Source organism: Neoarius graeffei, chromosome 23, assembly GCF_027579695.1.
Source record: "Neoarius graeffei isolate fNeoGra1 chromosome 23, fNeoGra1.pri, whole genome shotgun sequence".
In the NCBI taxonomy this organism is placed as follows: domain Eukaryota; kingdom Metazoa; phylum Chordata; class Actinopteri; order Siluriformes; family Ariidae; genus Neoarius; species Neoarius graeffei.
This window is the reverse complement of record NC_083591.1, coordinates 13,061,151-13,084,944: the sequence shown is the minus strand read 5'-3', so window position 1 is coordinate 13,084,944 and position 23,794 is coordinate 13,061,151. Positions and strand designations below refer to the sequence as shown.

At 41.1% G+C, this 23,794-nt stretch overlaps 1 protein-coding gene across 1 annotated transcript in view; it reads left to right on the top strand.

The window, feature by feature from the left end:
* The window catches only part of LOC132871543 (tyrosine-protein kinase receptor UFO), a 70,722-nt gene that overhangs the window by 28,694 nt on the left and 18,234 nt on the right, over positions 1–23,794 (top strand). Inside the window, exons 7-11 of the mRNA XM_060905788.1 lie at positions 1,241–1,436; positions 16,173–16,312; positions 19,446–19,590; positions 19,720–19,743; positions 22,854–22,983. Coding sequence (XP_060761771.1) covers positions 1,241–1,436; positions 16,173–16,312; positions 19,446–19,590; positions 19,720–19,743; positions 22,854–22,983 — 635 coding nt within the window. The remainder of the gene's footprint in view (positions 1–1,240; positions 1,437–16,172; positions 16,313–19,445; positions 19,591–19,719; positions 19,744–22,853; positions 22,984–23,794) is intronic.

The following is a 23,794-nucleotide window of genomic DNA, read 5'->3' as shown; positions in this document are numbered from 1 at the left end:
AGACTGTGTACAAATGGAGGAAATTCAAGACCATTGTTACCCTCCCCAGGAGTGGTCGACCAACAAAGATCACTCCAAGAGCAAAGTGTGTAATAGTCGGCGAGGTCACAAAGGACCCCAAGGTAACTTCTAAGCAACTGAAGGCCTCTCTCACATTAACATTAGCCAATGTTCATGAGTCCACCATCAGGAGAACACTGAACAACAATGGTGTGCATGGCAGGGTTGCAAGGAGAAAGCCACTGCTCTCCAAAAAGAACATTGCTGCTCATTTGCAGTTTGCTAAAGATCATGTGGACAAGCCAGAAGGCCATTGGAAAAATGTTTTGTGGACAGATGAGACCAAAATAGAACTTTTTGGTTTAAATGAGAAGCATTATGTTTGGAGAAAGGAAAGCACTGCATTCCAACATAAGAACCTTATCCCTTCTGTGAAACATAGTGGTGGTAGTATCATGGTTTGGGCCTGTTTTGCTGCATCTGGGCCAGGATGGTTTGCCATCATTGTTGGAACAAGGAATTCTGAATTATACCAGCAAATTCTAAAGGAAAATATCAGGACATCTGTCCATGAACTAAATCTTAAGAGAAGGTGAGTCATGCAGCAAGACAGCAACCCTAAGCATACAAGTCGTTCTACGAAAGAATGGTTAAAGAAGAATAAAGTTAATGTTTTGGAATGGCCAAGTCAAAGTCCTGACCTTAATCCAATCGAAATGTTGTGGAAGGACCTGAAGTGAGCAGTTCATGTGAGGAAACCCACCAACATCCCAGAGTTGAAGCTGTTCTGTATGGAGGAATGGGCTAAAGTTCCTCCAAGCCGGTGTGCAGGACTGATCAACAGTTACCACAAATGTTTAGTTGCAGTTATTGCTGCACAAGGGGGTCACACCAGATACTGAAAGCAAAGGTTCACATACTTTTGCCACTCACAGATATGTAATATTGGATCATTTTCCTCAATAAATAAATGACCAAGTATAATATTTTTTATCTCATTTGTTTAACTGGGTTCTCTTTATCTACTTTTAGGACTTGTGTGAAAATCTGATGATGTTTTAGGTCATATTTATGCAGAAATATAGGAAATTCTAAAGGGTTCACAAACTTTCAAGCACCACTGTATATTAGTTATTAGTTGGGCAAGTTAAATGTAGATGTATTTTCAAATGATCACATACATTCTAAGGACGTAAACATAACTACATTTTAAGTGAATTCTTATGGTTCGGTCTTTTAGGTTAAGCCATCAGGAGAGGACTCCATCTTGAATCCGGATCACATGATCCACAACCAAAATGTTAACATTCCATCTGCCAGTCACCTGATCTCCGACCTGAAGCCTTTCACCCAATATGACGTCAGAATTGCTTGCCGCAGCAGCCAGGGCATCTCTGATTGGACGCCATGGCTGAACTTCAGCACCAGTGAAGGAGGTAGGTCTGCACTAACCCAGTGAATATAACAGTACTACAGAAATATTATAACGGAGCCCCATACTTAAGAGAATATGGTCATGCATCGACCTGGTTTTGGATGGCTTTGATTGTATGAAGTCTGTATGTACGAACAGCGAACATGTACCACCACATCATAAGTATGTCACATTGTATCTCATAAGTATGTCACATCATATCTCATAGACACTTGACAAGCAGACAACGGAATTTGTATGTTTATTTACATAAGATAGATGGGTTTTTATCCAGCACTTAGTTTAAATTTGCTTTTTTTCAAAAATAACATGGGATTAGTTACTAGCACATGTTACGGAATATATGCACGACAGTTTTATATTAAACTAGTTAAACTAGTTGTATTAGTCCACTAGCTTGTTGGACAATTGACAGTTTCTGTCATGTAAGGGCGATAGACGGATTAAGTGCAGGAAGAATTTTATTGAAAAAACACTAGTAAACAGATCCAAAACAAAAATAAAGGCAAAGTCAAAAAATAGGCAGTGGTCGAGCGAGGCACAGATAGGATATCAGATATACAATACGCGAAGTCCAAAAATACAAACAGGGTCAAAACCAGAAAAGCGATACAAAATACAAGGCTTGGTAACATCAGACACAGGGTACAGAGTATATACTTCAAAGTCTGTGTGTTATGAGAGTCCTTATATGTATGTGCTGTGATTGTGCTCTAATCAGGAAGAGGTGCATGGTAATTAGTTATAACGGCACTGCGTGTGGACGTGACAGCTGTAACCTGACAATTGTTTGACATCAAGTTTGATATTCAATCATAACTATATAGTAATGATATAAATTGAAAGTGCTGGTTCACTCCTGTCCACCAGGCACCCAGCAGAGTCACAACATAATAAATGCCATGGTGTCATTTCTGGCGCATGGCATGCGGAGTCAAAGAAAGGAATAAATATGTATTTGTAACTGTGATGCATATCTCATTATTGTTATCACTGTCACAAGACAATGCAGCAGTTTATTGGTGTGAAATAAACTACACGACACAATTCGATGGTTCATATGCCGTAATATAATTAGTCTGTTCAGGTTGTTTTTGCGCCCTTGCAAATATTTTGTTCATACACTTATCAGGAGCTCTGCTTTTAGGCACTGCCCAAATATCTATAATGATGTTTCTTTTATGACCAAAAATTGGAGTTAAAAATTATAACCAGAGGCAATGGTACACAACAGAACATCTAGCAGCAAGAGTCAGTGAACTTTTACTGCACTGTCTAATTACTGTTCATTATGTTGCAAGTTGAAGTTCAGAGAAGCTGTTATGCTGTATAACTGAACTAATGCAGAGATAATTACAAGTGAGAATCAACTTTCTTTCGTTCATATTTCAAAATGAGAAAACGTGATCAAAGAGTATACAGTTGTGCTTGAAAGTTTGTGAACCCTTTAGAATTTTCTATATGTCTGCATAAATATGACCTAAAACATCATCAGATTTTCACACAAGTCCTAAAAGTAGATAAATAGAACCCAGTTAAACAAATGAGACAAAAATATTATACTTGGTCATTTATTTATTGAGGAAAATGATCCAATATTACATATCTGTGAGTGGCAAAAGTATGTGAACCTCTAGGATTGGCAGTTAATTTGAAGGTGAAATTAGAGTCAGGTGTTTTCAATCAATGGGATGACAGTCAGGTGTGAGTGGGCACCCTGTTTTATTTAAAGAACAGGGATCTATCAAAGTCTGATCTTCACAACACATGTTTGTGGAAGTGCATTGTGGCACGAACAAAGGAGATTTCTGAGGACCTCAGAAAAAGTGTTGTTGATGCTCATCAGGCTGGAAAAGGTTACAAAACCATCTCTAAAGAGTTTGGACTCCACCAATCCACAGTCAGACAGATTGTGTACAAATGGAGGAAATTCAAGACCATTGTTACCCTCTCCAGGAGTGGTCGACCAACAAAGCTCACTCCAAGAGCAAGGCGTGTAATAGTTGGTGAGGTTACAAAGGACCCCAGGGTAACTTCTAAGCAACTGAAGGCCTTCCTCACATTGGCTAATGTTAATGTTCATGAGTCCACCATCAGGAGAACACTGAACAACAATGGTGTGCATAGTAAGATTGCAAGGAGAAAGCCACTGCTATCCAAAAAAAACATTGCTGCTTGTCTGCAGTTTGCTAAAGATCACATGGACAAGCCAGAAGGCTATTGGAAAAATGTTTTGTGGACGGATGAGACCGAAATAGAACTTTTGGATGTAAATGAGAAGCGTTATGTTTGGAGAAAAGAAAAACATTGCATTCCAGCATAAGATCAATATCCCATCTGTGAAACATGGTGGTGGTAGTATCATGGTTTGGGCCTGTTTTGCTGCATCTGGGCCAGGACGGCTTGCCATCATTGATGGAACAATGAATTTCGAAAGGAAAATGTCAGGACATCTGTCCATGAACTGAATCTCAAGAGAAGGTGGGTCATGCAGTAAGACAACGACCCTAAGCACACAAGTTGTTCTACCAAAGAATGGTTAAAGAAGAATAAAGTTAATGTTTTGGAATGGCCAAGTCAAAGTCCTGACCTTAATCCAATCAAAATGTTGTGGAAGGACCTGAAGCAAGCAGTTCATATGAGGAAACCCACCAACATCCCAGAGTTGATGCTGTTCTGTACGGAGGAATGGGCTAAAATTCCTCCAAGCCGGTGTGCAGGACTGATCAACAGTTACCGAAAACTTTTAGTTGTAGTTATTGCTGCACAAGGGGGTCACACCAGATACCGAAAGCAAAGGTTCACATACTTTTGCCACTCACAGATATGTAATATTGGATCATTTTCCTCAATAAATAAATGACAAAGAATAATATTTTTGTCTCATTTGTTTAACTGGGTTCTCTTTATCTACTTTTAGGACTTGTGTGAAAATCTGATGATGTTTTAGGTCATATTTATGCAGAAATATAGAAAATTCTAAAGTGTTCACAAACTTTCAAGCACCACTGTAACATGCTATAAAGCTTGTATTCAGAATGCATAGCATCCATACTGTCCCAATGCCAGTCAACCTAACCCAGAAACTTCTTGCTGTGAGGCGACCATGCTAACCACTACACCACCGTGCCGCCCACAGTGGCGAAGCGTGTTGCTGAACCAACCGAGGACGAAATAAAAACTACTTGAAAACAAAACCCCAAAAAATACAAAAAAGCAATAAAATATGGAATGAAATTATTTGATGGTAAGAATATAGCTTTTTTATTTTTAAAGAATTATTATCATAGCATTTTTCACAAACTGTTCCTGTCATTTCGCCGGTTTATTTACATTCTAAGCGGAAATTATTTTCTTGGACGTTTTGTATAAAGTTTTTATTTATCGAATTTGCAAAAAATAAAAATGCTCTGTTTCTCAAAATCCAGTAAATGTGGATAGCAGAGGTGGACAAAGTACCCAACTTCATTACTTAAGTCAAAGTACAGATCCCACTTGTCAAATGTTACTCTGATACAAGTGAAAGCTCATCTCATTCTCATTATCTCTAGCCGCTTTATCCTGTTCTACAGGGTAGCAGGCAAGCTGGAGCCTATCCCAGCTGACTATGGGCGAAAGGCGGGGTACACCCTGGACAAGTCGCCAGGTCACTGCATGGCACAGGTGAAAGTTGTCCAGTCAAATTTTTACTTAAGTTAAAGTACTGAAGTACTTGCTTTTAAAAATACTTAAGTATTAAAAGTACATTTTCTGTCAACACATTGCTGTATTATTGTCAGAACACTTACAAAACCTAATGTCCTTACCAAAGACAGACATGTGAATTCACAAAATGAACACATGCTGTGCCACCATGGTGGTTTAACATTAAGCTAGCTAGTCAGTGAAGCTCCATCTGACACGCTAACAAATTCTTTTCAAACTCAAAATCATATTGGGTAGTTAACATTACTAGAAAAGAATGATGTCTACATTCTGTTTATTTAGCAAGATTATGCTGAAACATATTTCTGAAAGGACTTCAGATAAGTTAACATTATTCATGTTAGTGTAACTCCATTTTTACATGCTAACTAACAGTGTCCAAGTTAACTAGCTATGTGTAAATGTTAGCCGTGGACAAGGCTATGGCAACTTGGTGGGCAAATCCATAGAAAGTCATTTGACTAACCAGACTGCATAGCTATGTTATCGCTCGCTCGTTGCAAGCTTTCTTTTGGAATAAAACATTTACATACCTCAATATGCTTCCACAGGTTGGACGGCGAGTTTTTGTAGGCCATGATGTGGTTCATTTTTGACAAACAAAGCGAACATTTAAAATGAAACGAATCTTTAATCTTTTCAGAAAACCGAAACATGGGTTCATGGGTCATGGGTGCGTGCATTCTCCAGAAGAGCCGCCTCCTCCCATTCTGCCTTCAACTGATCATGTTCAAATAATGCTGTTGAGAAATAATTGATCTTGGTTTTATACAGTCTACGGACGTGACGTGACCCTAGTGATTACTGATAGGCTGTCTCAGTGTCACCTGGGATCACTTCAATCACGCTTTAGAAAAGAAAAGGAAACAACATCTATTTTCAAAGCCACTTCATAGTAACGAGTAACGAGGACCTGGATAGAAATGTAGTGGAGTAAAAAGTACTATATTTGCCTTTCAAATGTAGTGAAGTTAAAGTCATAAGTTGCCAAAAAAATTAATACTCAAGTAAAGTACAGATACTCAAAAAGTGTACTTAAGTACAGTACTCAAGTAAATGCACTTCGTTACTGTCCACCTCTGGTGGATAGAATAAAACAGTTATTCCACTCAATCTCATCGTACATGGCTTAGTCAACTCAGTGCTACGCGACTCGTCAGCTATCAGCTCATGTACGACTCGATTTCATGGAATAACTGTTAATTTTTTTTTTCGCGGTCCAATTCCTGCACTCTGATTGGCTGGCAAGCGGGTCCGTATCCTACGGTACGGACCCCAGTTACAGACCCCGGTTATGGACCTTTGGCGACTTGCTCATTCATAACAACAACAAACATAGTAGCATTTTTTGTCAACATTTATCTTTTTTTTATAAGATTTATTTATAAGATTATCAAAAATCTTATCAATTTTTGCCAGCATTTCTCAGGAAAATAGCATTAATTTTACATCATGGATAGTGATAACGACAGTGTTCACAGAGAAAGTGAGTTTTACTACCCTGAGGAAAAAGAAATAAACTAAAACATTTCAGGAGAAAGCTAAAAACTGTAATTTGCTAACACCAAGCAAAAACATAGCTGAATCCTGAATGACTCCTATTTGTTTAAATAGGGGACTACATAGGCGGCGAAATGTAGTTGTTTTCCTGCCATGGAAGTGCACTTGTGTACCGAGGAGGAAGCAATTTGCATTACAGCCATGAATGAGGATTCAAAATTTCGGCTTGGCTCAGTTTTCCCTTTCGGGCGCTCTTGTTTTCTGTTAGAATATGGTAAAGAAAAAAATTAATATATTATTTACCAGCTTAAGGTCGGTCCGTATGATGAAATACCGTGACCTCGGCCTTGAATACTGACCTTGGCCCAGAGGGCCTCGGTCAGTACTTTCAAGACCTAGGTCACGGTATTTCACGATACGGGCCTCCCAGCTGGTAAATAACATATATATATTCCACTACAGGAAATAACATGACAAGCTGATTTATGTATCTTATTGACTTTAAGAGAGAATTTTATTCCTTTCATAACACTGCTTGTAGTATTCACAAGCCAGAAGTGCAATTTCAGACCTCAGGATTCATCAGAAGTGTTACCGGTAACTGGGTGTGTCAGTGTGGAGAAATAACGACTGCAGTGTTTAGAGCTAAGGAAGCTAGAAAAGGTGGTTATGATTGAGCTCACATACTGCTATTTCTGTGCCCAGGGTAGATGAGTGATGTGATGTTTATAAAGAGTAGGTGCAGGACGTTCATCTGTCTCTCCCTCCCACTATAAGACACAGTTTCAAATGTAAACTGCCAGAAAAGAGGGTAGACCAAGCAGGGAGGGGTGAGAAGAAGAGGATTACCAATGATATAAGTAAAGATGTGCATGTGTGTGAAGATGAGAACGCGGTTCTTTCCGAAATGTCCTGAAATGGCAAGTGTGGCTCCATGGTGTCTGTGTGGTAAGACTGCGTTTAGATTTGAACCTCAGCCGGGTTTTTCCACACCAACTAATGGATGATGGAGTGTGGGGGGAAAAGAGAGAAAGAGGAGGAGGAAACGGGTACATTCCTTAAAAGGCCATCAATAAAATCTTTGCCATAAACAATAGTGTAGTGCTGGAGTAAAATGTTACAGTCATCTCGTAAAATCCACACAAGGCTAAGATGTTAAGCATTAAGCAAGTTTCCTACTAGCGTCTAAGCTCATCCAAATCATGACGTTCCTTCATGCACAATATCACCACTGTAGGAGAAGTGAAAAAAGATGGGTTAAGGATGTGTTTATCTATGAAACTGATGCGTAAGCAAAAAGTGATGGGATTTGTCGCTTATGAAAACTGCTGCGAAAGATGAAGAGGAAAAAAGATGGAAATTGTGTGGCAGGATCAAAATAAAAACAGAAAGTTATTCAGAGGAAAGGGCAGGATGGATGGAGGTGAGAGAGAATGAGGTACAAATACAAGCAGACTCATTATTCCATGTGTGTGTTTTACTCTTGTCATGCTGAACCTGTGATACTCTTGGCCATAGCCAATATGGATGGTGTATCTTTTCCCTGGGAGTGTGTGAGGTGTGTGTTGAACAACAGGGGTATGTCACGTGTTCAGTACACCATGTCAGTTGCTGCAGCATGATCAGATTATAACCCTAATCCCGGTTTTGCCCCCCCATTCATTGTGGCGCCTAGCCGTTCGCAAAAAATCCTTCAAATTCTGGTCAGGAATGCATTTCCTGCGTTCCCCAGCAAGCTGCCCATATCCTTTCTTTCTCTCGTTCCTTCCTTTCATCCTCATTGCTCCCGGGGTCCCTCTCTCCTGACCCTGGATGACCCGGAATTTCTGTGCACCCGAATAAGAAAAGGATGAAGCACAGGCATGAAGTGTGGGAAAAGGGAAAAAGATGGAGAGGGAGCAGGAAAATGTGGAGGAGGGAGTAAAAACAACATGTTCTTTGCTTGTTTCCCAGAGCCAGCTTGGCTCTAGGGATGAGTGTGTGTGTGTGTGTGTGTGTGTGTGTGTGTGTGTGTGTGTGTGTGTGTGTGTGTGTGAGAATTAAGAAAATGCTTGCATATCATATATAACAGACTTCATTCATTTTGATTCCTGAAATTAAAATGCGATTTCTTGTCATGTCATTTAAATGTCATCAGTTTTATTATACATTATGATGCAATACTGCTGTTTTTATCCATGTTTATCTATCAAATTCATGTAGCGGTCGATCCTAAGTGTAAACGCAGTGTCATTTTAGTCATATGATATCTTTTTTTTTTAGTACTTTATCAACCCATATAAGGAAAATGTTCATATTTTTTGACATTTTCACTCTGCCTTTACATTATTTGTACTAGCTAAATTATTAACCTCTGTTAATTCCAGGTATTTTCAATCATATGAAGTCTTTTCTTCATACTTTACCAACTCAACTGAAGGAGATTTCTGACATTTCTACACTCACCGGCCACTTTATTATCCACCCGCTGTCTTATGCAGTTCTCTAATTAGCCAATTCCTTGACAGCAGCACAATGCAGATAAAAATCATGAAGATACAAATCAAGAGCTTCAATTAATGTTCACTTCAAACATCAGAATGGGAAAAATTGTGATCTCAAAGTGTGACTTTCACTGTGGCGTGGGTGTTGGTTTGAGCCAGATGGACTGGTTTGAGTATTTCAGAAACTGCTGATCTCCTGGGATTTTCACACACAACAGTCTCTAGAGTTTACACAGAATGGTGCGAAAAACAAAAAACACTGAGTTGCGTGAGGGACAGTTCTGTGGGTGGAAACATCTTGTTGATAAGAGAGGTCAGAGGAAAATGGCCAGATTGGTTCGAGCTGCCAGGAAGGATATAGTAACTCATAGCAACTCTTTACAACCGTGGTGAGCAGAAAAGCATCTCAGCATGCAACAGCAGAAAAGCACATTGGGTTCCACCCCTGCCAGCCAAGAATAGGAATCTTTGGCCAAGTTTACATTAGACCGTATCTGTCTCGTTTTCTTCGCGGATGCACTGTCCGTTTACATTAAAACGCCTGGAAAAGCCGGGAAACGGGAATCCGCCAGGGTCCACGTATTCAATCTAGATCGTGTCTGGTCCGGTGCTGTGTAAACATTGAGAATACGCGGATACGCAGATACGCTGTGCTGAGCTCTAGCTGGCGTCGTCATTGGACAACGTCACTGTGACATCCACCTTCCTGATTCGCTGGCGTTGGTCATGTGACACGACTGCTGAAAAATGGCGCGGACTTCCGCCTTGTATCACCTTTCATTAAAGAGTATAAAAGTATGAAAATACTGCAAATACTGATGCAAATACTGCCCATTGTGTAGTTATGATTGTCTTTAGGCTTGCCATCCTTCCACTTGCAAGTGGTAAGTGATATGCGCTGGGATCACACACACAGCAGCTCAGTCCCGAATCATTGCTCGTGTGCTTCACTCGCGCGCTCTGTGAGCTGCGCAGGGCCGGAGTGCGCACCCTCCAGAGGGCACTCGCTGTTCAGGGCGGAGTGATTTGGAGCGCAGGATGCCTGCGGAGCCGAGCGTATCCGTGTATTGGTGTTGCTGTGTGCACGCGAATTGTGTATTGGTGTTGCTGTGTGCACACTAATCGTTTTAAAAACGTTAATCTGATGATCCGCTGATACGGTCTAATGTAAACCCCACCTTAGAATCAAGAAAAAAAGTCAAAGTCCCTCTCATGCCAGAATCTGGTCTTCCCAGGCAGTCTCCTGTCCCAGTACTAACCAACTCTTTAAGGCATATAGGTGTGGCACCAGTCTCTGTTTTGATAGCCCTTGGCCTCTTGCCTATACAGCTAGGGTTACAGTGTGGGAGCTAGTCCTCTAGTAACCACCAGAGTTTGACTTCCCTGCTCGCATCTGTATTGCAGTATGCCTTGCCAGATGGTAGTACCCGTAGGTGCCATTTTTATAATGGTCTTTGGTATGACCTGACTGCGAGTAGAGCTTGCAGTCTCCCGGTCGAGAGGCAGACATGCTAACCACTAGGCTAACTCGCAGTCTAGAATCAAGAACAAGTTCCTATTAAAGTGGCCGGTGAGTGTATCTCGGTTGATTCTGAGTTCTTGATTCTGATTGGTCAGAAGGTGTTGATGAATTTTCTATAACAGCACACATAAAAAGGCTATTATTTAACAAAGAAGAAAATATTATTTGATATGGTGGTGTTTTCTATCATGAGGTGTTTTGTTAACATAAATGGAAGGAGTCTCTGATGTCAGTAGGTTTTCCACCTCAGCAGAGTCTTCACAACAACAGAGGAGTTTTATGCTTTACGATTTCTTGGTAATGTGACAAGCGATAAAGCAAGATAAGAGACAAAAAGAAGTCCAAAAGCGAGAACATAATTGGCAACAGGAGTTTGTTTTGTATAGAAGGACTTTCCATAACGTTGCATGTACACTACCGTTCAAAAGTTTGGGGTCACCCAGACAATTTTGTGTTTTCCATGAAAAGTCACACTTTTATTTACCACCATAAGTTGTAAAATGAATAGAAAATATAGTCAAGACATTTTTCTGGCCATTTTGAGCATTTAATCGACCCCACAAATGTGATGCTCCAGAAACTCAATCTGCTCAAAGGAAGGTCAGTTTTATAGCTTCTCTAAAGAGCTAAACTGTTTTCAGCTGTGCTAACATGATTGTACAAGGGTTTTCTAATCATCCATTAGCCTTCTGAGGCAATGAGCAAACACATTGTACCATTAGAACACTGGAGTGAGAGTTGCTGGAAATGGGCCTCTATACACCTATGGAGATATTGCACCAAAAACCAGACATTTGCAGCTAGAATAGTCATTTACCACATTAGCAATGTATAGAGTGGATTTCTGATTAGTTTAAAGTGATCTTCATTGAAAAGAACAGTGCTTTTCTTTCAAAAATAAGGAACTTTCAAAGTGACCCCAAATTTTTGAACGGTAGTGTAGCTAAAAATGGATAAAACATTTGGTATGTTGTTTATTAAATTAAACGTTGTAATTATTGCCAAATTATTGTGGTATAAGGGGAATAAACACTCCAGGGTGTGATTGTGTAGGAAGGTAATGAGCTATCCACACCACATTGCATTTTATTCCTTAATTATTCATTACAAATGTCTGTGTTTCTGAGTTGCCTAGCAACAGTGTTGTTTTAGCTTTAATCACTTGACCAAAGGAATATTTAAAGCACATCTGCATGTGAGCCGTTTAACTTTTCTTTTAAAACGACTGCGGCTACAAACAACAAACAACGCTAATTGGTGACTAATTGCAGGGAGGCTAAAAACAAGGTTCTGGCCTTGTAAAGTGCAAGGCGCGGATGCGGCGTAGGGCTTGATGGGAAAGCTTTGACTCATTTAAAGCCTCAGCAGCCTGTAACTATTTAGCGGTGTGCTAACGGTGAGCTGTAACGTGTTTGGAGCCAGGTCTCTCAGTCCAGGATGGAAATCACAGATGGCTGCTGTTAGAGGGTTTTTTTGTCCTCAATTCTGACTAATATGGACCGTGTACACATCGACGATTCAGTTTAGGGAATTGCTTTTCCATTGAGCTGTGCCACGTTTTATGCAAATGCTTGGCGAAAGAAAATATGACTCACACACATTAATCCCAGTAAAGATCTGTCAGTAGTCTTTGACTGTAACCTGGACAGTTTTTAATTTTTGTATGTGAGAGGTTCATAGCTTCTGTGATTACTCAGTTATTCTATTTTCCTGCTTATTTCCCCCCCTCCATGTTTACTTATGCCCTTTTATTAGTCAGATTAGTCACTTGTTTTTTGGTTGTTGTTTTTTTATTTTGGCTTATCCTCAAAAACAGGAAACTTGGGTGTGTTCGGATAGACAGAAAGGGTGCATGTGTGAGTTAACCTTACGGAATGAAAGTTTAAGAGATTTTGGCTCCAAAACACACCAGTTGTTTGGTTAGCATTCAGCCAGATCCACATGTGGAAACAATCAAGCACAAAACGCTGCCTGATAGCATCATCAGAACGCAGCCACGTTCAGAACAGCCCGAGCAGTGTGACATGGGAGAGTGTGTTCCTGTAGGCGATGTATAAAACAAGGAAACGAAACCCGCTGTATGTTTTAAGTGGGAAGAAGGAAAGAAAATGTTACTTCACTGAACAAGTTTGTGGCTACACACACACACACACACACACATATATACACTTTAATATTTCTAGACTGTTATACATTGTTGTTGTTGCTGTTGTTTTCCCCTTACCCGATCCTGGCCTTTCTGGCTGCCAGCGTGAGTTTTTCTCCTTGTGCTCTGGAGCGGAGACGGAGGGAGTGGGAGAGAAAAGGGACAGGGTACAAAATGGAAAAATAAAGAGGAGGTGGGGGGAGGGGAGATGAGACAGAGAGACAGGGCCTTGTGTGTGTGTGTGGGTGGGTGTGGGATGACTTTTCTCTCAATCAACCTAATGCCCTCAGTTAGACATTTTTTCTTTTACCACTGACTTCTTTTATCCAACAAAGCTACATTCTCTGAATTCCTTGTCACCGCATCCTCACAGCTGGGACAAGCACACAAACAGCTGGAAAGCACATCTTGTGGGTGTCAAAACAATGCAAAATCTGACTTGGCTGTTACTCAGTGTTAAAATAGCAGATTACAACCAAGACAAATCCATTTGTACTGGTTTTTACAGTACATCTCAAATTCTGCAAAATGACTTCTACTTTATGTGCTATTATTTATACTAATATCAGTCAGCAAGAGTTCATTACAGCAGGTGAGGAAAAGTAGAGAAAACAGCTAACTACTGTGTACAAGGCAGCAGCAGAATTGGACAAGGGTTGTGAACGAATATATATAGAGCTGTCAAACATTAACACTAGCAATATAAGAGTGCGCGCAATGATCCTCTGAAGTGACAGTACATGTGGCATTTCCTGAGGTAAATATTGACCTGATTGATGAACCACAGCCTCATAAACAACAACTCAATCAAAGCCTGACATTCATGATGTTCGAAAAGTACATAAGTCACTAAGTTGAAATAGGGCAGCACGGTGGTGTAGCGGTTAGCACTGTCGCCTCACAGCAAGAAGGTTCTGGGTTCAAGCCCAGTGGCCAAGCCTTTCCGTGTGGAGTTTGCATGTTCTCCCTGTGTCTGCGGGGGTTTCCTCCGGGTGCTCTGGTTTCCCCCACAGTCCAAAGACACGTGGATTAGGTTGGTTGGCTACTCTAAATTGCTCATAGGTGTGTATGTGTACCTGCCACCAGATGAGGGTTTGGGTCCCTCTGGTGTGCTACAGTCACCCAAGAGAATTCATGGAAGCTAGTTGATAGCTTCCTGGATCACCGACCCTCGACTATGGCAACAGACAGAAGTTGAAATAATAAGACATTAAGTTAAAAATAACAACATAATATCTTGGAATAACAAGTTATTAAGCCGGGTTTTTCTTTAACCAAACACATTTAGTTACCATGGCAGGTGCCCTGCCTTGTATCTGCACTCATTGGTAAATTAATTAGGTAAAACTACCTGATACCATTGGGGCACTTTGTAGATCAGGTTTGTGTATTAAATATGTTGTGGTTTGGGAAAACCTGCTGGATGAAATCTGGTAAACAGCTACAAATGACCAAAATGGACCAAAATGGGCTTCTTCTCTTGCCAAACATACATGATATCTTGGAAAAACAAGTTATTAAGTCAAAATAATTAGATATTAAGTCAAAATAACAACAATATCTTGGAATAACAAGTTATTATTATAGTACATTGTTGTTTTAATTTGATATCTCATTATTTTGACAAAATAACTTATTTCAAAATAACATAATTTTAAATTAATAGCTTATTATGTTGACTTAATAACTTGTTATACCAAGATATTGTTGTTTGACTTAATATTTCATTATATTGACTTGTTAATCCAAGAAATTGTTATTTTGACTTAATAACTTGTTACTTCAAGATATTATTGTTATTTTGACTTAATATCTCATTTTTGTTTACTAATACCTTGTGATTCCAAGGTATCATGTTGTTATTTATTTACTTAATATCTCATTATTTCGACTTACTATCTTGAAAAAAACAAGTTATTATGTTATTTTAATTTAATATCTCATTATTTTGACTAATAACTTGTTTCAAGATATCATGCTATTTTGAGTTTATGTCTCTTCTTTTACCTAATAACTTGCTACTTCAAGATATCATGGTGTTATTTTAACTTAATACCACATTATTTCGACTTAATAATAACTTGTTACATCAAGATATCCTGTCATTATTTTTTACTTTCAAATTAGCTAGTCATAAATGAAACCTGATATTTAGTTATTTCATAGTTTTGATATCCATCCATCATCCATAACCACTTATCCTGAACAGGGTCGCAGGCAAGCTGGAGCCTATCCCAGCTGACTATGGGCGAGAGGTGGGGTACACCCTGGACAAGTTTCCAGGTCATTGCAGGGCTGACACATAGAGACAAACAACCATTCACACTCATGGTCAATTTAGAGCCACCAATTAACCTAACCTGCATGTCTTTGAACTGCGGGAGAAACCGGAGCACCCGGAGGAAACCCACACAGACACGGGGAGAACATGCAAACTCCACACAGAAAGGCCCCTGTCGACCACTGGGCTCAAACCCAGAACCTTCTTGCTCTGAGGCGACAGTGCTAACCACTACACCACCGTGCTGCCCATAGTTTTGATATGTTATCTCATTATTTCAACTTAACATTTAACACTCTCCAATCATTCAGATTATTCAGTATAATAGCTTATAATTTTTATTCTATATGCTGTTTCTCAGAGAGGAAGTAAGTCAGACTTGCTTTAATGGAATTCATGTGACAAAGATATATGTTGAATTATTGGTAAAAAGGTTATTAAGGTCTAATCATAAGGCATTCGGTTAAAATAATGACATAACATTTTTAGATAATGAGATGATGTCCAAATAAGGACATAATATACTGAAGGGAAAATAACAATAACTTATGTTTCCCTTTGTACAAATATTTGATATTCAGCTGAATCCTGAGTCAGGAATGGGACTCTGATATTAATTCCATTGCTAGGAAGCACAAAAACATATGTAATATCTCATTATTTCAAGCCGCTTTATCCTGTTCTACAGGGTCACAGGCAAGCTGGAGCCTATCCCAGCTGACTACGGGCGAGAGGCGGGGTACACCCTGGACAAGTCGTCAGGTCATCACAGGACTGACACATAGACACAGACAACCATTCACACCTACGGTCAATTTAGAGTCACCAGTTAACCTAACCTGCATGTCTTTGGACTGTGGGGGAAACCGGAGCACCCGGAGGGAACCCACGCGGACACGGGGAGAACATGCAAACTCCACACAGAAAGGCCCTCGCCGGCCATGGGGCTCGAACCCGGACCTTCTTGTTGTGAGGCAACAGCACTAACCACTACACCACCACGCCGCCCCACATGTAACATACACTAAAGTAATTTCTGTGTGTCAGTTATTGTTATGACTGTACTTAATGTGCATGTGTGTGTGTGTGTGTGTTTTTAGTTCCAGACAGTGCACCAGTGAACATCACTACTATGCTGAACGGGACAGAGTTTCTGATCAGCTGGGCCGAACCTGAAGGCGAGATTAATGGAGAGCTACAGGGCTACAGGATCGAGTACAGAACAGCTAATACAGAACAGGTAAACACACAGACATACACGTTTACCCTGCAAATTCATCACAGTTTTCATCTAGATCTTATGTTGATGACTAAGTTTCCTATGAGTGCAAAAAAATTAATCTCAGAAATGACATGGATAGTGTGTGTTAAACTCCATTCTGGGAACCTCTGGGAACCACTGCATTCCTTACATTTCGTGATCTACTTCTAATCCTGTCAAATAATTCTTTGCAGTGTGTTGCTTATAAGGAACTTGTTTCATGACATCCCACAACATAACTGTAAATGGATAAAACGTCATTGTTTAATTTAAAAAATGTTCATCACTGACAAATTGCTGTGGTATAAAAGGAATAAAACACCTCATGGGAGTGCTGTTATTGGAATATAATCAACTTTGTGTGGTATGGTAAGAGTAAATCTGCTCCATAGAGTTACTCCCAGGTAGTTGATTATTTTTCTAGAACAGCACACTACACCATAAGTGCTTTATTTCATTACATTACGTTACAGACATTTACCGGTACAGTGCCTTGCAACAGTATTCATCCCCTTTGGTGTTTGTCCTGTTTTGTTGCATTACAAGCTGGAATAAAAATGGATTTTTTGGGGGGAGGTTAGCACCGTTTGATTTACACAACATGCCTACCACTTTAAAGGTACATTTTTTTTCTACTGTGACACAAACAATAATTAAGATGAAAAAAACAGAAATCTGGAGTGTACATAGGTATCTCCCCCCAAGTCAATACTTTATAGAGCCACCTTTTGCTGCAATTACAGCTGCAAGTCTCTTGGGGTATGTCTCTATTAGCTTAGCACATCTAGCCACTGGGATTTTGCCCATTCCTCAAGGCAAAACTGCTCCAACTCCTTCAAGTTAGATGGGTTGTGTTGGTGTACAGCAATCTTCAAGTTATGCCACAGATTCTCAATTAGATTGAGGTCTGGGCTTTGACTAGGCCATTCCAAGACATTTAAATGTTTCCCTTTAAACCATTCGAGTGTAGCTTTAACAGTATGTTTAGGCTCATTGTCCTGCTGGAACGTGAACCTTCATCCCAGTCTCAAACCTCTGGCTGACTCAAACAGGTTTTCCTCCAGAATTGCCCTGTATTTAGTGCCATGCATCTTTCCTTCAGTCCTGACCAGCTTTCCTGTCCCTGCAGATGAAAAACATCCCCACAGCATGATGCTGCCACCACCATGCTTCACTGTAGGGATGCTGTTCTCAGGGTGTTGGGTTTGCGCCACACATGGCATTTCCCATGATGGCCAAAAAGTTCCATTTTTGTCTCATTTGACCAGAGAATCTTTTTCCATGTGTTTAGGAAATCTGCCACATGCTGTTGGGCCACATGCTGTCCAAACATGATTTTTTAAGCAATTACTTTTTTCTGGACGCTCTTCCATAAAGCCCCGCTCTGTGGAGTGTACAGCTTACAGTGGTCCTATGGACAGATACTCCCATCTCCACTGTGGATCTTTGCAGCTCCCTCAGCGTTATCGTTGGTATTTTTGTTGCATCTCTGATTAACACTCTCCTTGCCTGGTCTGTGAGTTTTGGTGGGCGGCCTTCTCTTGTCAGGTTTGTAGTGGTGCCATGTTCTTTCCATTTTGCTATAATAGATTTAATGGTGCTCCCTGGGATATTCAAAGTTTGGGATTTTTTTTATAACCCAACCCTGAGCTACACTTCTCCACAACTTTGTCTCTGACCTGTTTGGAGGCTCCTTGGTTTTCATGCTGCTTGCTTAGTAGTGTTGCAGAGTCAGGGTCCTTCCAGAACAGGTTGATTTATACAGACATCATGTGACAGATCATGTGACACTTTGATTGCACACCGGCGGCACGGTGGTGCAGTGGTTAGCACAGTCGCCTCACAGCAAGACGGTTCTGGGTTCGAACCCAGCGGCTGGCGAGGGCTTTTCTGTGTGGAGTTTGCATGTTCTCCCTGTGTCTGCATGGGTTTCCTCCACAATCCAAAGACATGCAGGTTAGGTTGATGTGGGGCAGCCTTGGGCTGAGGTGCCCTTGAGCAAGGTACCTAACCCCTGACTGCTCCCCAGGTGCTCTGGTGTGGCTGCCCACTGCTCTGGGTGTGTGTTCACTGCTTCAGATGGGTTAAATGCAGAGGATGAATTTCACTTTGCTTGAAGTGTGCATGTGACAAATAAAGGTTTCTTCTTAATCAACTAATTATGTGACTTATGAAGTGAACTGGTTGGACCAGCTCTTATTTAGGGGTTTCGTATGAAAGGGGGTGAATACTTATGCACACTCCAAATTTCTGTTTTTTCTCATCTCATCTCATTATCTCCAGCCACTTTATCCTGTTCTACAGGGTCGCAGGCAAGCTGGAGCCTATCCCAGCTGACTACGGGCGAAAGGCAGGGTACACCTTGGACAAGTTGCCAGGTCATCACAGGGCTGACACATAGACACAGACAACCATTCACACTCACATTCACACCTACGGTCAATTTAGAGTCACCAGTTAACCTAACCTGCATGTCTTTGGACTGTGGGGGAAACCGGAGCACCCGGAGGAAACCCACGCGGACACGGGGAAAACATGCAAACTCCGCACAGAAAGGCTCGAACCCGGACCTTCTTGCTGTGAGGCGACAGCGCTAACCACTACACCACCGTGCCGCCCTTCTGTTTTTTCATTTTAATTATTGTTTGTGTCACAAACATCTAAACACAATGGTGTTTAGATGCCTTGCTCAAGGGCACTTCAGCCATTCCTGTTGTTCCAGGGACTCAAACCGGCAACTTTTTGGTCCCAAAGCTGCTTCTTGAACCATTAGGCTATGGCTTCCCCATTTTGTACTTATTGTGCAAGAAAGGAGATAAACACATGCAAAACATGTATGCAAAAATAACGGAAGGTCCAGATTGTCCCATACTCCATGTTCACTGGCTTTTATCATTTACTTTTGATCCTATAAAACAACTCAGTTCTAGTATATGTTCCAGTTTTACTTTCTTACATGGCATCCATTTTTGACATTTGAACCATCATAAGAGAAATTTATTCCAGTATTATTAATACAATGTACAAACCAGACCTGGCACAATCAGGTCTGGGCATTTTAATACTTGAATGTCCTGAAGTTCTGTTCTGTCCTGTCCTCTCTCTCCTCCAGGTCGTGTTGGACATAGGAATGGTAACGGAGCTGTCTGTTAACATGTCAGTCCCCTTATCAAACATCACCTTCAGGCTGTGTGCCTACACGGGGGCAGGATACGGCCCATGGACGCCAGTACAGACATTGTCTCTTGTCCCTACAGGTGCGAGACATGGAGTGAGAGAATGGTTGAAAGAATGAAAGAGGCATTGGAGCAAAATTTCAATTTAAATTCAGAATAACGACAATGATAGATTATAAGTTTAATAACATTTTTCTTTCTCGCTTACAGACATTAAAAACGCATTGTCAGCAAGTGAGTGGACACACACACACACACACACACACACACACGGAAGTGATCTCATGCACTTTCATGTTCCTAATGTTTTATACTTCCTTCTCCTTTCTTGCTGGTTTCTTTTCTGTGGAATGTTCCAAGAGGAAGCAAGACACAAAACAAGAATGGAGTAAAAATATGCAAAGGAAGGGGGAGAGTGTAGAAGGAGGGCAAGTCAGAAATATTTAGCACCATGTTACAACTCTATTTCGCTTAGTCCAAGACTGTCTATGAGATGAAAAGAGAGAGGAGGGAGAGGGACAGGGTGGACAGAGAGAGATTTTCGTGAGGAGAGAATGTAAGAAAGGAGTAACAGTATGAGCTAAACATATTAAATAGAGGGTACACACCCTGTAGTAAAGTACGGCCATGCTCTGAGGTCATGTATGAGAAAATATCATTCACAACACACAAATGTTTTCCAGTCTGTCCATTGCCCTAATGGCCCACATATAATACTCTAGGGCGGCACCGGCATATTATGTGACATACTGGTGCTCCTGAAACTATGAGGTGTATCTGTGTTCCCGCGTCATTAAGTGACTACGCTTAATAGTTCCCGTCTGCTACTTTATCTCCACCTCGGCCTCCAAAGAATAAGTGTTGTCAAAAATACACAGGCTCCAATTCATAATTCTCCTCCAACTGAACTTACAGCAAAGAGAGAAATTGGAATGACGTGCAACTGAGATCTGAGTTTCAAGCAATTTCCAAAACATAGTGTTTTTGGCTCACTGCTTGAAATCAGTTCTGTGCTCGCTTGCGTTTCCTAATTCCCTGGATGTCGCGTCTTGAAACTGAAAATTTGACTCTGATTCTCATCTCATTATCTCTAGCCGCTTTATCCTGTTCTACAGGGTCACAGGCAAGCTGGAGCCTATCCCAGCTGACTACTGGCGAAAGGCGGGGTACACCCTGGACAAGTCGCCAGGTCATCACAGGGCTGACACATAGACACAGACAACCATTCACACCTACAGTCAATTTAGAGCCACCAGTTAACCTAACCCGCATGTCTTTGGACTGTGGGGGAAACCGGAGCACCCGGAGGAAACCCACGCGGACACGGGGAGAACATGCAAACTCCGCACAGAAAGGCCCTCGCCAGGCATGGGGCTTGAACCCGGACCTTCTTGCTGTGAGGCGACAGTGCTAACCACTACACCACCGTGCCGCCGACTCTGATTCTGAAGAACTGAATTTGAAATCGACAATAAAAGTTTGAATATGAAATCCGAATTGAAAGCTTGGATACAAATTCAGGTCATGGAATGCAATTCCAATTTCAGACTTCTGACTGGCGGTGGCACGGTGGTGTAGTGGTTAGCATTGTTGCTTCACAGCAAGAAGGTCCTGGGTTTGAGGCTGGCGAGGGCCTTTCTGTATGGAGTTTGTGTGGGTTTCCTCTGGGTGCTCCAGTTTCCCCCAAAGACATGCAGGTTAGGTTAATTGGTGGCTCTAAATTGACCGTGAGTGTGAATGGTTGTTTGTCTCTGTGTCAGCTCTGCAATGACCTGGCAACTTGTCCAGGGTGTACCCCACGTCTTGCCCATAGTCAGCTGGGATAGGCTCCAGCAACCCTGTAGAACAGGATAAGCGGCTACAGATAATGGATTGATGGACGGACTTCTGACTGGGTCAGTTGAAGAACATGGGGAAGCTTATTTATTGCAATTCGTCTCACAGGCAGCAGGGGTCTCGAAGGAATAACAAACTCCTCCTTTAAAATGGACTTAATTTAATCAAAGACAAATGGCATCTTAAAGATCTGTATTAAAAAAAGAAACACACCCTACAGTTGACTTTGTACAGTTGTATACAGGCTGTATTCTTGACTTGCAAGTGACGTCAAAGCAAAATCGAAACCCAGATGTCGGCCATGTTGGTGGATATACAAATATGGGACAAGCAACATTCCATACAAAACATAGTCACGCATGCGCATCTCTCTTTGTTTTTCCACTACTTTAAGTGTTCTTTGTGCTGTATATGTTTGTGGTCACAACAATACTCATGACCATCGCACATTCTGATTTTTTAGAATTCCGTCCGTGATTCAGACAGAGGGCGAGGAAACTTTGAGGCTTAGTACAGAGAGGAGACGAGGGGATCAGGTCACTTTGTCCAATGACCATTTCGTCCAATGCCTTTTTCATACGCACTATCAATTATTTTATATTTCAGGTATTCCGGTGTTTGCAAACAAAGCTCCCACGAGAGCGCTGCTCGGCATCTAAAGATTTAATATGATCCAGCCGGCTTTAAAAATTAATAACTCGGCCAGGGGAGCTCACAGTGAAGCCACATTGTACAGGCACCTCCCTCTAAGCCTCCCCCTTTGAAAGAGCACAGTCTCAGGTTGGTAGGACCACACCTCGGCCTGGGATTCGCAAATGAAGCCCCTGCAAGAGCGCTGCTTGGCACCTAAAGATTTAATATAATCCAGCCGGAAACAAGACATGCAAGCGAGCAGCCTGCAATGACAAGGGAGTTAACTCATCCCAGGGTCAGCAAGTGGCACGGGCCTATGTGGTTACCCCCCTTAGTACGCTCTTTAGCATCGAAGCACACATACTATGGCACTCATTTGCTTTGCAAAAGTGTTTTGCTTCGGCCAAATTCCATTGAGAATTCCTTCTTTTTTCGAACAAATACCTGAAATATCAAATAACTGATAGTGCGTAAGAAAAAGGCTTTGGACAAAATGTCTTAACTATTGGACGAAAAGGCTTTGGACAAAATGACCTGTATTCATACTCGGTCGGTAGAAGCGTCTTATCTTCAGAAAAGTCTGACTTTTTAAAATAATATGGGTCAAAACCACACATATTTATCTTTGCTCAATCGTTCAAATCGTGGTAATACTGAGAAAATTCAGCATTGTTTACAGACATGCTTTCAGTGGCTGCCATCCTAGTTGCTTTGTATATCCACCATCATGGCAGATGCTCATAATGTAGCACATTTTGATCATGTGGTTGCAAGTCATCTATACAAACAAGGCAATAAGTAAAATGTTGCTGTTGTTTTTGTTCATCGATCAGCACTATTTTCCTAAACCAACCTGTTTTTCCTCTTTCTCTCAGGTCGCCACACTCCTCCAGTGTTACCCTGGCACTGGTGGTATGTGGTCATAGCCGTGGCAGTAGCTATAGCTTTGGCAGTGCTCATGGCTATATATGTGGCTAAACTGAGACGGAAAGAAACACGTTTTGGGTGAGTAATAACGTGGCTAATGCACTGAAGTAAAGATTCAGTGAAAAGTCACTATTCAATGTCCCCAGGATTTTCCACTTAGCCTAATGTAATCAATCAGCAAAGTGATTATCTCCATCAGTTTTGTTGGAGGAGGTTATGTTTTCGCCTCCATTTGTCTGTTTGTTCCTAATGTAACTCAAAAAGTCATTAACAGATTTTCAGTAAATTTTGAGGAAAGGAGAGCCATGAGCCAAGGAACAAGTGATTAGATTTTGATGCAAATCCAAATATGTGGCTTGGCAGAGGTATGCACTGTACTCAGTGCCCTTATAGTTTAGTTTGTTGTAGTGTTATAGAGCAAGTCGTGGCCAAGACCAAAGTGTATCAAGACTAAGACAAGACCAAGACTTTGAGGGGTTGAGATCAAGTCAAGACCAAGGCAGGGCGAGACCGAGTCAAGACCAGGACCAGACCAGTGGGTGTGAAGGGGTGGGGGAGACAATGTACAGGCAATTTAGTGAAATCCCCGCAGTTGTGGTCTTGACAGGCTTTGAAATTAAATCCCAAGTCTCTATCTCCAAGACTGAGACAAGATCAAGTAAAAATGTGGTCGATTCCAAGACAAGACCGAGATCTTCAAAAAATGGTCTTGAGACCAAAACCAGTCTCAAGTACCATAACACTAGTTTGTTGTTTAATAGTTTAGCTCTAGCTCTGTAAATAAATGACACATCTTCAGCCAAAATGGTTAAAGGAGAACTGAAGTCATTTTTAAACTTGCTTTATTTCTTAATGAACATGTTATTCGATTACGTTTTCGGTTTTAGTA